General features: G+C 48.6%; 3 protein-coding genes across 5 annotated transcripts; 1 reads left to right on the top strand and 2 right to left on the bottom strand.

Annotated features, from left to right (window-relative positions):
* Window positions 1-1,377: 1,377 nt before the first annotated feature.
* Window positions 1,378-5,088, bottom strand: LOC118222469 (zona pellucida sperm-binding protein 3-like). The gene is made up of 8 exons (XM_035408086.1): window positions 4,810-5,088; window positions 4,452-4,579; window positions 4,014-4,117; window positions 3,470-3,647; window positions 2,975-3,092; window positions 2,519-2,613; window positions 2,024-2,211; window positions 1,378-1,849 (listed from the first exon to the last, which is right to left on the bottom strand). The coding sequence occupies exons 1-7, from the start codon at window positions 5,086-5,088 to the stop codon at window positions 2,031-2,033; spliced, it is 1,083 nt and encodes a 360-aa protein (XP_035263977.1). The 3' UTR covers window positions 1,378-1,849; window positions 2,024-2,030.
* A 563-nt stretch (window positions 5,089-5,651) lies between these two features.
* On the top strand, window positions 5,652-7,653 carry ufsp1 (UFM1-specific peptidase 1 (non-functional)). 2 transcript variants are annotated; one of them, XM_035408126.1, is made up of 2 exons: window positions 5,652-5,782; window positions 6,509-7,653. In XM_035408126.1, exon 2 carries the CDS (start codon window positions 6,571-6,573, stop codon window positions 7,345-7,347), a length of 777 nt encoding a protein of 258 aa, XP_035264017.1. In that variant the 5' UTR covers window positions 5,652-5,782; window positions 6,509-6,570; the 3' UTR covers window positions 7,348-7,653. The 2 variants fall into 2 exon arrangements, with proteins under 2 accessions (XP_035264017.1, XP_035264015.1); XM_035408124.1 differs by having other exon boundaries at window positions 5,652-5,944.
* Window positions 7,654-10,561: 2,908 nt separating this feature from the next.
* On the bottom strand, window positions 10,562-13,075 carry LOC118223962 (endonuclease domain-containing 1 protein-like). Of its 2 annotated transcripts, none has more exons than XM_035411086.1 (3): window positions 12,591-13,075; window positions 11,507-11,759; window positions 10,562-11,090 (listed from the first exon to the last, which is right to left on the bottom strand). In XM_035411086.1, exons 1-3 carry the CDS (start codon window positions 12,894-12,896, stop codon window positions 10,582-10,584), a joined length of 1,068 nt encoding a protein of 355 aa, XP_035266977.1. In that variant the 5' UTR covers window positions 12,897-13,075; the 3' UTR covers window positions 10,562-10,581. The 2 variants fall into 2 exon arrangements, with proteins under 2 accessions (XP_035266977.1, XP_035266978.1); XM_035411087.1 differs by having other exon boundaries at window positions 10,717-11,090; window positions 11,514-11,759.
* Between the last annotated feature and the right edge of the window lie 1,324 nt (window positions 13,076-14,399).

Here is a 14,399-nt window from a genome sequence, read left to right as displayed (position 1 = left end):
ATTATCCTGCCCTAGTTTTCCTCTACCTTTTCCTCTACCTTTATTATCCTGCCCTAGTTTTCCTCCACCTTTTCCTCTACCTTTATTATCCTGCCCCAGTTTTCCTCTACCTTTTCCTCTACCTTTATTATCCTGCCCCAGTTTTCCTCTACCTTTTCCTCTACCTTTATTATCCTGCCCCAGTTTTCCTCTACCTTTTCCTCTACCTTTATTATCCTGCCCCAGTTTTCCTCTATCCTTTCTTCTACCTTTTTTCCCGGCCCAGTTTTCCTCCACCTTTTTTTCCCCACCCCAGTGGAAGTGGAGCGGCTCCTCTCTCGGCTCCTCTTCTCTTCCCGATGAAGGATACATCGATGTACACTACCGAGGAAGTCCTTTCACGTTTCTGGGTGGCATCGTCCTACTCGCGCCCAGAGAGAGACTGAAAGACCATCCTCCTTTTCTTCTTTCCTCCACTCGTCTCCTCCACCTCCGTTCCTCCGCACGCTTCGGGTTAGGAGGTGAGTGGTGGTGGGGGGAGTGGTGGAGGAAAGGAGAGGTGGAGTGAAAAGTATCGGGACACAGCCCAAAACTTAACTTAATTAACTGAAAAAAAGAAAAAAAAACTTGGTCCCGTTCAGGTAAGATTGGACATCTCTATGGTAACCGTGGCACACAAACACATCGGTGTTGATTTGGCATCTGGGTATACTCTATTGCAGGGCGTAAAGATGCTATTAGTAAAAGACATCATACACCTGCCAGTTTTTAAACATCTACAGAACCCCTGTGATTGGACCCACACATGGACCATGGTTGCCCCTGGTTACCCAGCCCACGTGTCATGTAAAGATTTAAATTCCTCTGACAGGAAAAAGAGTAGGAGGCACGCTTGGCCACACATACACACACAGCTGAACAGCCAATCACAGGAGAGCACACTTTTTAGATTTTCAGTTGTTTATTTTCAGTTTGCTTGTTTTGTTTTGCTACTTTTGACAGTGGTATATCGACTTCTCCAGGCAATTTTGGGCTTCCAGCTTTAGAGTCTTTGGGAATAGAAAAGCTTCTTGTTCATCGATGCCTTGAGATTCCTGAATCTAATTGATTTCTGATTGTCAAGCTGTCAAACCTTGACATATGGACTGGCTTGTAAAACGGGGCATGAAAAAAGTACCATCAAGTTTCGGTATGCATTTCTTTCCAGCAGGGTAGCGCCATCTAGTGGACAAACATCATACTACGAGCACCGTGGACCAGGAAACCCGCAATACTATCTTTTTTGTTCCAGTAGACCTCTTGGGTCAGGTTTGACTGAGTCATAAATTGTATTTATTTACAGATTTGTGTGCCAGACGCACTGTTGGAGAAATAAAAAATTTAAAAAATCACCCACACTGAAGACTGAGATTACGTTTATTAGCTTAGCGAGCACCTTCATAGTGATTCACAACAATTCGCAACAGTGTCGAGATCCGGACTGCCCTGAATATTCACACATGCCTTGTATGCCAGTGTGTGAAAGGCCTGCTGAATGAGGATGAACTGACACACACACACACACACACACACAGAGCTTGTGAATGAGTGACAAGCCACTGTACCTCAGACACACACACACACACAGCTTGTGAATGAGTGTCAAGCCGCTGTTCCTCACACACACACTCGGGCACACCAGCAGTGTGTCTCAGAGGGCCGCCGGACTTGTGCCCGCCCACTCTGTGCCAACCACAGCTCCCACAGGACTGGTCTGGAACAGGCAGCAGGGGCTAATGGGGGCGGAGCTCATCACTGATTGACAGGAAGCCCCGCCAATCAGATCGCAGCTGCGCGTGGAGTGGACTCACAGCAGTGTCCATCACCCCCTCTGTTCAGAGAGAGGGAAGAGAAGGTGAGAGAATGAGGGATAGGGGATAGAGGGATAGGGGGATCGCGTCTATGAACCACCAAAGCATTTCTGCGGTCAGTGCTGCCCCCTAGTGGCACATCTTTCACCAATTTTCACATTTTGCTAAAACTTAAGCTCTCAGCTTCGCCTCACCAAATCCTTAGAGCTTGTTCTTTCGTTCCAGAACTACCCCTGTCACCTGGGTACCTGATGCCAAGGGCGTCTTTGGCACGCCGTCCGCCTCGACGGGCGCGCCGGCCGCCTCGACGGGCATCCAGCTGGAGCAGTCGCCCGTTTCGCAGCAGCGGCACACGGCTCCATCTCCGTCCGCCGCTCGCCAACTGCACCACAACACAAATCTCAGCCGGCCATCTGCGCGGTGCTGATCCAGCGCAACGGCAGCTCGAGCTCACGTGACCCTTTTTTGAGTTTTATTAACGTCTTACGTACTCCACTGTGATGCGCTTGCAGCTGCTTATTTTGTTGTATAAAAAGGTGCCCTAAAACATTTCTTGTTACTGTTATTGTTAATACTACTACCACCACATCTTCCCAGTTCCCCCTTCCTACACCATCTCCAGACAATCAACGAAGAATCCCACTTGTGACATCACCATATCCACCAGCACCGTACAGCAGGGTCCTGACCTGTCAGAGTCGGGGTGGAAGAAGCAGGCCTTGTTCAGTGGGTCGGAGGGACTCTCTGCCAACGCTGCTCGCAAGTGACAGCTCACAAATATCTGCTGCAGTCAGGAACCCAGAACGAGAACGAACAGGAGTCAGAGTGGCATGAGGCCAACGCGCCGCTGCCCCCTAGTGGGGATCACAAATATGTGTCGCACTGTCAGGAAACAAGAACAAGACCACACAGTGGTCTGCTGCTGCCCCCTAGTGGGCTGAGCCAGCCTCACGCCCCACACACCAGGCTCATCCATCACTTCTGACATACCCCAGCAGTTCTGGAGCGCCCTTCGAACACGACCTTTTATGGTAATGTCCCGTCGGAATGGATAAGCGTTAAACAAACACTGCGGGTGGTAAACGTTAAGACTTAATGCTGCAAACGCAGAGTACGTCAGGGTAACCGAACCGAAACGGCCCGACCTGCCCCGGAGAATTCCCGAGGGAGAGCAGCCCCCGGACGCGGAAGCGCAGGGCGTTCCGACGACCTCGTGGGAAGAACCGGGAGGAGGAGCTGGAAAACCGGCCGTCGGTCAGACACCTGCAGAAAAAAACAAGGCATGTGCTAAACGTGCTACGCGCTCCCAGGTAAACATGCTAAACGTGCTACGCGCTCCCAGGTAAACATGCTAAACGTGCTACGCGCTCCCAGGTAAACGTGCTAAACGTGCTACGCGCTCCCAGATAAACGTGCTAAACGTGCTTAGTGTTCTCAGGTAAACATGCTAAGCATTCTCTCTCTCTCTTTCTCCCTCTCTCTCTGAACATGTTGATATCATTTTCTTTTTGTTTTGTACAATAAAGGAGACTGAAGTCTCTACCTCCATCTCTATCTCTCTCTCTCAGTTTCCCTTATGCATGCACAGAATCTATCGAGCCGACGCCATCACCCTTGGTGGTGCAGTCATTAGCTCTCACCCATGGTTAGAGATGATGTCATAGCTGGGCTCAGACAGGGGGTCTGAGCTGAGGGTGGCAACACAGCGGTCCACGTAAATCCGCAGAGGTGGGTGCCACTGCCCATCCACAGCTGCCTCCAGATTCACAGGCTCCCCCTGCTGGAAGACAGTGGAATTGCGGGGACCACTCCAGTCTTCTGGAATGCAATGCACAACGCCAGGTCGACAACTTGAGCAATTGTAGTGTAAACACTCTTCAAAGGAATTCTCACCTGGAATATTTCCATGGTTTCAGAAAAAACTGGCACATGATCAAAAATATGTTTGGCTTACATTATACATGCCAACCCTCAGTCTTAACACATTACCCACAGTAACAACCCGTATCCCGTGTGAAACCCAGAACCCTCCAAATTCTGGAACATGGACTCAGTAAAAAGAGCTGTTCTGAGTTTCACTTAGCACAGTTGTCCAGCTAACTCAGCAATCCTGCTTCGTGAACTACCCAGCAGGGCCCTACATCCACCAAACACCCCTCTCTTTCTACCCAATCAGCATCTCACCCGTCATGACACGCAGAGAGAAACGCAGAAGCCCCGCCCCTCTGACTGTGGAGGTGAACGATTTCCAGGTGGGACGCACGGTCTCGCCCCTCCCTCTCTGCCTCCTGACAAGACAGATAGACAGACAAATAGACACACACACACACAAACTTCAAATCCAAGACCAACACAGATGAACCCTCCCACAACAGTAATCATAATGAGTTCCTTTTTAATGACTACCGTTCACCAGAAAATATCAGGAGGTATTATATATTTTTTTACACAGAGCTGCCAATGTGTGCAATGGCTTGCCAGGTCAAGGCACAGACAGACACCCTTGCACTGTTGAAGTCCAGGCTTCGATGCTGTGCACTCGTGGGTTTGTAAAGAAATGGTTGATCTTATATCAGGGGTGTGTATCCACTCCAATCTGAAACAGGAAGTGAGGCTCCTCACCGCCTCCTGTGGCACTCGATGGGCAGCAACATCCGGGCCCCTCTGATGATCAGGTTTCCCGTGGAGATGAGGGTGGGGGGAGGGGCGAACACCAGCTTGTTGGAGTAAATCAGCCAATCACCGCTCACCTACACCAGGGTGACACCCTTACATGAACCCCTGCATGCATATGCCGGTCGTTCATGATAGCGGCGTTCTTCAATCATTTAAACTGGAATTTTACCATGACTAGGCCCACAATAATTACTTCGCGCGTGATTTAACTCAAGTGTAAATCAACGCGCAAGGTCTACATGAACAATAACCGTAAACAGGACAAAATCCAAAATACTCAGATTAAAATAAGTTATGAACGCACCTTATATTCGCTGTCACAATCACGCAGCCCCGCTGTTATGACGATTTCCGAGGATGTCGAGTCTTCAGGGACCGGCGCACAGATGCCCGCCGATTTAGGGTTACCGCCCAGCCGGAGCGAAGATGGGGGGAAATCGAGGCCTCTTCCGAAACTTTCCTTATTCACGACGATTTGGACTTTCGTCTCCCCACATTTCACGGTCAGTCCGGCGCTTCCTTGCGGTGCCTGGAATCTGAGAGGGGCTAGCTGCGTACTGCGTGGCGGATGGGAAGAGGACATTATCTGGTGATATGATTGCAATGTCCAGTTGGTAACGTGCTCCTTATTCCTTTCGTGGACCTGTCCTTCAATCGATTCGAGACGACCATCTCTCTGTACCAACCAGGGGCTGTGTTTCTTATCCGAGGATACACACAGAAAAGCTAAAGCCAGCCAGGAAACTTGTAGCAGCTTTGATGTTGACATATTTATGACTACTGGAATTAAAGGACCGATGTTTAAATATTTATGCTTGGCCTGACACATGGGACCACCATATTGCGGGCAGTTTCTGATATATAGGCTACAGCACGGAAGCTGCGGCGCCCAATCAGTGGGAACAGATGATAATCTGGCATTTCGATAATTGATAACACGTGTGGAGACTACGTTTTTCATTATATTTATTTTAAAACGAAATTATTGATACAGAACAACGCCAAGTCATTTCATGCTGTCAAAGCCTACACGAGTAATTATTTCTGACAAATGTGAGAAAATAACGTTGTTTTAATATACTCGACACACCTTTCAAAATAGGGTTGCTGGCTATTTTGAATGTTACCAGAATTTATAATCATCGTGAATACACGCGAAATAAATGAATAACCTACACTCAGGAATCTTAAAAGACATCGGAACCGATACATTCATATCGATGGTTTTAAAGTCAGTGGGGAAGATATTTAGCGACGGACCGCATGACCACCAACCGGTGCGTTTAGTTTTTAACGTCAGCTTTACTAAGAGAAATAAAATAATAAAAGTGTGGTTATGAATTTGTGTGCTGAACGCAATTCAGTGTTAACCCGAAGTGCGCCGGACTTTCGGTGGAATAAAGATGATGCAATTTTTAAATGCGAAATATAGTGGCTAGGTGAGAAATTGGCTAATTTATTGCTTACACTGGGTTTGACATGACGACAAACATGGATTTACAAGTTATATACTGCTGTCTATAACTAGAATATAAAGATTGTGACAATATTCACCAAGTGCACATTGATTGATATTTGTTTTATCTGACATGAAATTTGACGTGGGATAAAATGATACTGACAGTCATAAAATAAATGGAATGGCTAATATATAGCCAGCAGCTTAATGGCTTTTTCAATGAAAATACCTAGCTATATTAGCACTTCTACTTAAAATATAGGCTGTATATTTTTGCTGTTAAACTAAATACATTGTGGGCCTGTACTAATTCCTGACAGCGTGATTTGAGAGGCACGTGATCACTGTTTCAAATCTGATCCCTCCCAACCGCTCATTTTAGTAATTTAATTGGGTCTCAGGGCTTAAAAGAAGGATATCACGGTACGGCTCCATCCAATATGGGGTCTGAGAAGCCTCACTTTACCACTGTTCAGTGCCGCTGTGTTTTGAAGTGATGTGTGGACTTGTAAAAATGATTTTACTTTTTCTTTTTTACTTTCAGAGTCCTTTTTCTAAGAGGTTAGCTACCTGCAGGTAATAAAAAAGACTGCAGGAACTGAAGAGATGAGTGATGCCGTGGAACAGGAGAACCCACGCAGTGAGAAGATTGATTGGGGAGGTCTGGTGGAACAAAAGCAAGAAGACGCAGAGACGGCGTCGATCCACAGCTGTGCTGCTGGGGAACTGCTGCGGAACGCGCACGTCGGTCTTTCGAACCCGGAGTCGGACACGGCCAGGTGCTCCCTCGTTGCCGGGGAGTATCTGTATTTCCACTACGGCTGCGACGGGCTGGACGATCGGGGGTGGGGCTGTGGGTATCGCACCGTGCAGACTCTCTGCTCGTGGCTGTGTCTGAACCAGCCGCATCTGAAGGCCCGCGAACCCCCGCCCAGCCTTCCCCAAATACAGCAGGCGCTGGTCACCGTCGGGGACAAGCCCCCCTCATTCCGGGGGTCCCGCGAGTGGATAGGAACCTTCGAGGCGGCGCTGGCCTTGGACCACCTCTACGACGTGCCCTGTAAGATCGTGCACGCGCGAAAGGGCGGGTCGGAGTTGGCGGGCGTGGCGGAGGAGCTTCACCGGCACTTCCAGACCCAGGGGTGCCCCGTCATGATGGGAGGGGACAGGGACAACTCCTCCAAGGGGATCGTGGGCGTTTCGACGGGTGCGCGAGGGAGCCACCTGCTGGTGATCGACCCGCATTACCGCGGCCCTCCTCTGGACAGGGAGTCGGCGCAAAGGTTGCGGTGGGTCTCGTGGAAGAAAGTGGAGTCCCTGGATCACAGCTCGTTCTACAACCTCTGCTTGCCCCAGACAGCGAGGAAGGGAAGAAACGAGTGAGAGGGAAAGTGTAAAGATGGAGGGGTGAAATGTATATCAAGAGAGGAGTGGTATGAGGCAGAAAAATGATTTTACATTAATTGGAAATTGTATTATTTTCCTGTTTATTAATTTGAGAAAGTATGCATCTTTATCTTGTGGATTAATGAGCACTTTGAATGCAAGCAAAAAGTGATTGCACTGGGTCTTTCAAATAAATATGTCAATTTTGGACTGACTTGTCAGTTTGCTATTGCCCTCCTACGTATTGATGCTGGGGGACTCCTGTCAATCACTTGAAATAAAAATGATTGAAATGACACTTAATTGCCTGTCTGAAGGGTTGTCTTGTCTTCTGGCCTTGATGGCTCTCTTGCACCCCCCTGTGGTGAACTTTGGAAAGCTGCAGCTGCTTTTATATACAACGGGTTACCAAAAATGACTATGGTTACTTTTGTATTTATTGATTTTCATATATCCTCTCAAACACATTCATTAACAGCAGAAAACATGCACACGTTGTAAACAATTTGCTGTTTTATTACTTTCTCGTCGTCAATTCCATATAGGCTAATCGCAAAATGACAAGAATAGAACGAAAACTCGGACTTGCGTGAAAATGTAAATTAGTAGTGGTACAGCCACCGTTTGCTTTCCTTCGAAGTTACTGCTAGCCGAGCAGCGAAGTGTGCCCTCCAGATGCGAACCATGCACCATAAATGAGTCCATAGTCTTCCTGGTCTTTTCGTGGAATTGAAAAATGGCAGTAAAATTGAGTAAAATTACGGCAGTCTGAAAAAGCTAAAGGGAAGATTACTAGAATTAACCTGTTATTTTACCCGGATAAAAAGTGCGGAAGGTGATTTCCAGTTTGCTTGTACTGTATCACCAATGTTAATTATGCAGAACTACCGCATACCTCACATAACTGTATCAAACGTTTTGAGTCAATTACAACGGGCTAACAAAGAAAATCCGGAAGAAAATATTCAGCAACCGAATTAATCCGTTTGAATGTTTTGGTAGCCTACGTAATATGCTGTCCCAGCACGAATGCTTAGCATTTTATAAAACGAATACTAAAGCAAGAAAAGAACAGAAGAACACACGTTATAATTCCAAGACGTTGACAGGCTATAACCAAAAGTAGGCTACTGCGCCGCATAACATACAAGTTTGATTTGAAGTTATGAAAATAAATTGGTTTGCCGCTGCATATTTTCAAACATGGCGGGTAATGGCGGAAAATAAATACAACACAAATGCTACGAGTACTCGACCAATCAGAAATGTTCAGCGCTGCAAGCTCCACCCAAAAGGTTCCTGTACTTTCGGAAAGTACTACCCCCCGAGCAGGAACGTTTTGGGGGGTAAAACAAAGCCCCCAGAACTAAATTTAGACCCTAGTTCCTGCGGTGGAAACGCACTGAGTTCCTCAAAAGGTTCCTAGTTCCGGGGTATAGTTCCTGCGGTGGAAACGCGGCTTATTATGAAGGCATTCATCCAAAACAGTTGTATTGATTGCCGCATACGAAAAGTAATCAGCTCTCTGAGACAGCCAGAGACAGAGTTTTTTTTTGGCGTTGGATTCATTCTTGATGTGAGTTCAGCTCGTCACACGTTCAGCTGCTTTGGCCCATAGTGCCTAATCGCAATATTTGATCTTGACATTAACATGTGTTACAATTAACCTGTCTGCTCTAAAGCTTTCTTCTTCTCTTGCAGTCGCTGTGAACGGCTCTCAGCCAATCACTGCGGGGACTCTGGTCATGTGGGGTCGAGTCGTGAGGTGCTGTGTTACTGCTGTGCCTTAAAAGGAGGAATTAACTTTTTGGCAGGTCTGGTGAAATTAATTCTGCATAAAAGGATTACATAATGCGTAAGCTGTGAAATAAGGCGGAATAAGGGATTTTATTTTTTTTGCTGCTATCAGGCAATTTATTTTTTTTTAAGTATATTTTAATCCCCTTTCTCCCCTGTTTGGAATGCAAAATTATGCTCCCGCTGCGACGCTCATCGCAACCTACCGGGACTGCGCAGACCTGCGTGCGCTCAGCTCTGCAGCGCCATGGCAACGGCCGCCTCTTACCGCACTGCAGCTTGCCCGTCGGGCGCACACAGACATGAGGTGGAGGACGACTGTTCACATTCATTTCAACAGACAAATTGAGCGGGGGGGGGGGGGAGGTGGAGAACACTGGTGCATTATGAGATGCTTCTCCCCTCGACTGAAAGTCATCCTTCCCTGCTGATGCGTTCTTAGAAACGACGCGTTAATATCAAGTAGTAGTAACAAAAAAAAAAAAAAATGTTTTTTTTGTCACTGCTTTTCTGTTACAAATACACAAGCTATGTGTTACAAAGGGAGTCTTTTCAAACGCCGACTGTGTTGAAAGTAACACAAAACGCGTTGTTCTTAACTAGACGTGGAGGTGTGCTACGAAAAACGGCACGAAACGGTTTTTAACGCGCCTGTTTTGTGAGTGTGCTGTAGTACCCAATTAGGCAATGCCCTGCGGCGCGACCGGGCACAGTTGGCACTGGCACGGACCTGAGCGCAGCGCCCACACACGCACAACAGCAGTGCCTCAACAGGATGAGTCACAGGTTCAGCAAACAGATTATTTCATTTGACCAGCACGTGTGGTGGAGCGTCCTGCTTGGTCAGGAACTCCTGCAGTTTTTCGTGTGAAGAACCAAAATGGCAGTTGGCAGTGTGTGTTTCTCAGCCTGTCACTTTGCCGTGTGCAGTAATTCGGTGCAGATAGTTACACCACTGTGTGGAAATAGGAAGTGCAAATTAGGTCAAAGTACATTCTGTATGAATGCGCTGGACCATGAAGCTCAAATATGCAAACTGATCAGGTGGTCACTTCGGCACGATAAAGGCTTTCAAAGGGTGACGTTCAAAAAAAAAAAACAATCCCCTCAATAAAACTACCAGGACATTTCCATATTGATAGGAGTATATGCTGTAGTTTAAAAAAAATTGCTACCTAGCCTTCACTTGTGTGAAGATTAAATTCCATTCAGTCAAATTATTTTGTTTGCCTACTTATTAAGGAGATTTGGCCATTTCTAAAATGGAGACAGATAAGATATGCATTTCAGACCAGTTTCTGGTCGTCTGCTTACAGGCCAGCCATGTCTGCATATGTAGAGCACAGATAACTGAGTGTGAAGATGCTTCACTCATGAGAGACGCAGGCAGGCATAATAAAAGGCAGACAACAGCTCTGGAGATTAAAGTACTCTTCAATGCAGATAGTTAAATATTACTCTTAAGTATATGAATATAGCCAAATTATCAATGAGACATAACCCGAAATGCAATGATGCAGTAGCCATTTGCCAAGCAACACACATAAACCCCCCAAAAATATAAAATTGAGGGGAAGACAGTTTCTGACGAAGCGCAAAAAAAAAAAAAATCAGAAATCTGGGACGCAGTCGTTGTAGAAGATCTGGAAGTTGGTGTCCACCTCCATCCGGCCCCTGAGGAACTTCTCCAGGTTCTTCACGGGCACCTCCACCACGTGGCTGTTGACGTGGCTGTTCAGGGCGTAGGCGCCGAAGGCGGGCAGCTTGTAGCGCACGTCGTAGGGGGCGTTGCGGTCGAAGTCCGCGCAGCAGTAGGCGGTCCACATGTACTCGGGGATGGCCACGCGGTCCACGTTGTCCCGCCGGATCGTGTTGCCGGAGGAGGTCGTGCCGGTCACCACGTACGCCGTCCCCCGGCAGTAGTTGTTGAGCCTCTTGCGAACCTGGGGGGGGGGGGGCGACACATAGCTCAGGGGGGTAAGAGCGGCTGTCTGGCAGTCGGAGGGTTGCCGGTTCGATCCCCAACCCTGGGGCGGGTCGAAGTGTTCCTTGAGCAAGACACCTAACCCCTAATTGCACTCAACGAGCTGATTCGTCATCATCATCATCATCATCATCATCATCATCATCACCATCATCACCTTTATTTAATTCTCGGAGGTACAATTGAGGGCCAGGCCCTCATTTTCAATGTAGCCGAGATTACAAAAACATTTAAGACACATGATTGGCGCCTTGCATGGCAGCCTTTCACCGTTGGTGCGTGTGAGTGTGCGTGTGTGTGTGTGAGTGGGTGAATGAGAGGCATCAGTTGCAAAGCGCTTTGGATGAAAGCGCTGTATGAATGCAGTCCGTTTACCATTTACCTGGTCCTCGTGGTCGGACCAGGGGCCCGTGTTGAACTCCCGAATCTGCGGCACCACGTTGGTCAGGGTGTAGGTGGCGGCCTTGTCCAGCGGGTCGGCCTGGTGCTCGTCCGGGTTCAGGTGGCCGCGCTCGTACTGGACCACGTCGGAGTAGTCCTCCAGGACGGCCTGCGTGTCCTCGAAGTTCATGTGCATGTGGGTCTGCGGGAAGGGCTCCATGTTGCTCCCGCCCTTCTCAGAGCCGAGCTGGAGAGAGGGAGAGAGGAGGAAGAAGAGGGAGGGAAAGAAAAGGAGGGAGAGTGAGAGGGGGAGAGAAAGAAAGGGAGAGCGGTAGAGAATGAGAAGGAGGGAGAGGGGGGTGGAAAGAAAGGGAGAGAGAGGGAGAGAGAAAAAGAAGGAGAGAGGGGGGGAGAGGGAGGGAGGAAGGGAGGGAAAAAGAAGGGAGAGAAAGAAAAAGAGAGAGAGGGAGAGACGGGGGGTGAGGGAAAGAGAGAAGGAGAGGGAGAAGGAGAGAGGGAGAGGTAGAGAGAGGGAGAGCCGGGTAGAGAGGTAGACTCTGGAGTTATTCAGGAGAGGACAGATTGGTACAGAGGGTTCCACATGTTTTCACAAGGGAGTGCGACTCAAATGAAGCTGTCATCTTCTGTCTCATTTGTGAGAACAAACTGCATAATTAATGACGCCATTTTCCCCCAAATATTATCATGCGTCATAAAGTTCCTTTGAGGAATATGATAATGCAATGCAAACAAATTATGCCAGTCGTCTGAATTTGCATAAATATACACCGGTAATTATCTTCGCCACCTGTAGGTTGTGTGAACGCTTACGTGTCTGTTTCTCTGTCTCTTTTTGCCTGTGAACTAAAAAATGAAATATGGCTATAACGTGCACAGCATCTTCACACAGCTACCGCAGGTAAAACAAAAAAAATATATTCCACTTTGACACCGCCATACCGCTGCATGGCATAATGGCTGCCTACTGGCACCAGTACTGAGGTCCTCCCGACTACGGCTCACGATGGCCCAGGAAGCCCTGCCCGGGTTGTCCACGGAACCAACAGGGGAGGCTCACCTGGGGCTCGAACATCCAGGGGAAGTCCACGTGCTTCTCCCCGTCGGACTTCTTGAAGGTGTAGGCGGAGTAGACGGGGATGTGCCCGCGGGGGTCGTAGAGGGTGGCGTAGCGCGGCCTGTCCGCGTAGCGCTGGCAGATCTTCTTCAGCTTGGCGGCGAAGTAGCCGCGCGGCGGCGTGCCCATGTACAGGGCCTCCTTGCAGCGCTCCACGTGGTTGAAGTCCGGCACCACCGCGGCCTGGCCGGGACAGGCGGACCAGAGCGCCCCGAGGAGCAGGACACCGGGGGGCAGAGGGAGGCCCATGCTGGCAGACCCCAAACGCACTGACCTTCACTCTCTTTCAATATGTCTCTCCTTCGCTCGCTCACTGTCTCTCTGTCTCTGTTTCTCTGTCTCCGTCTCTTTCTCTGTCTTTCTAACCCTGTTCCCGAATACTCAGCCAGCCTCTCGCACCCTTGCACCCACTGCCTCAACCTCTCTCTCTCTCTCCCTCTCTACCTCTCCCTGTCCACCTCTCTCTCTTTCCCTCCCTCTCTCTCTACCTCTCTCCCTCTCCACCTCTCTTTCGCTCCCTCCCTTTCCACCTCTCTCTCTCCCTACCTCTCTACCTGTCTCCCTCTCCACCTCTCTTTCTTTCTCTCCCTCCCTTTCCACCTCTCTCTCTCTCTCTCTCTCCCTCCCTCCCTCCCTCCCTCTCCACCTCTCTCTCCGCAGGGAGAACCAGGAAACAGCGATCTGGCATCTTCGCTCTGCTGCTGCTGATGATGATGATGATGATGATGATGATGATGATGAATAGCGGTTTCCATATATGTAAATCAGTCGCCGCGCTGCCCCGGGCACGCGAGCATCTCTCTGCTACACGCGACCGACACGCCCAGGGGCCGGCACGTACGGAGGGGAGGACGAGGGGCGGGGCTAGGAGACGACGGCGGCGGCGGCGGCGGTGGCGGTGTCTCTCGTCGGAAACGTGACACGCGGCACGATCCGTCACTCCCTCTTCTTCTGAAGCCGGACGGCAGTGTAGCGCAGTGGGTAAGGAACTGGGCTCGTAACCGAAAGGTCGCAGGTTCGATTCCCGGGTAGGACACTGCCGTTGTACCCTTGAGCAAGATACTTAACCGGAATTGCTTCAGTATATATCCAGCTGTATAAATGGATACAGTGTAAAATGCTATGTAAAAGTTGTGTAAGTCGCTCTGGATAAGAGTGTCTGCTAAATGCCTGTAATGAAGCCGTCTTGCCGAAGATGACGCGCTTGGTCGGGCCGAAAGCCCGTGTTCAGGGAGGAGATTACAGTGTTCTCCCCTGAGAACGGCAGGCGCACGGAGAAGCACTAAAGCACCAGGAGCAGTTAAAAAAAAAAAAAAAGCTGGCTGTGTCTAACAGGCCTGGGCCAAAATAGTTGTATTTTGAATTTTATGTGCGGAATCCGCCTCTCAAATATGTATTTTCAGCTAAAGTAAATGTTAAAACAGGGATCCTACAAAAAAAACCCCAAACATTATTTCACAGAACGAATGCAAAAAAATGTAAATATATTCAGTTGTTCTCGAGGAGGTAATAAGTCTTGCAATTACAACAGGAGGATTTTATAAATGAGGGGCATTGAGGTTAAGCACACGTTTAAGCCTCTTCTGAATGCCGGATTAAAGTTAAGCAGCAGTGTGCTAAAACTCTTTTTTTTGTAATCCAACGTATCACAACTACCTCATGAATATTTAAAAATATTTTTTGGATTGTGTTCAGAGCTGCTTCTGTGATTCTTCTTTACGCCTTTTCAACCATTGTGCTTACGAAGGGTAT

The sequence above is a fragment of the Anguilla anguilla genome, chromosome 3 (assembly GCF_013347855.1).
Source record: "Anguilla anguilla isolate fAngAng1 chromosome 3, fAngAng1.pri, whole genome shotgun sequence".
In the NCBI taxonomy this organism is placed as follows: domain Eukaryota; kingdom Metazoa; phylum Chordata; class Actinopteri; order Anguilliformes; family Anguillidae; genus Anguilla; species Anguilla anguilla.
The sequence above is the reverse complement of the archived record's forward strand: the minus strand, read 5'-3'. Positions and strand labels throughout refer to the sequence as shown.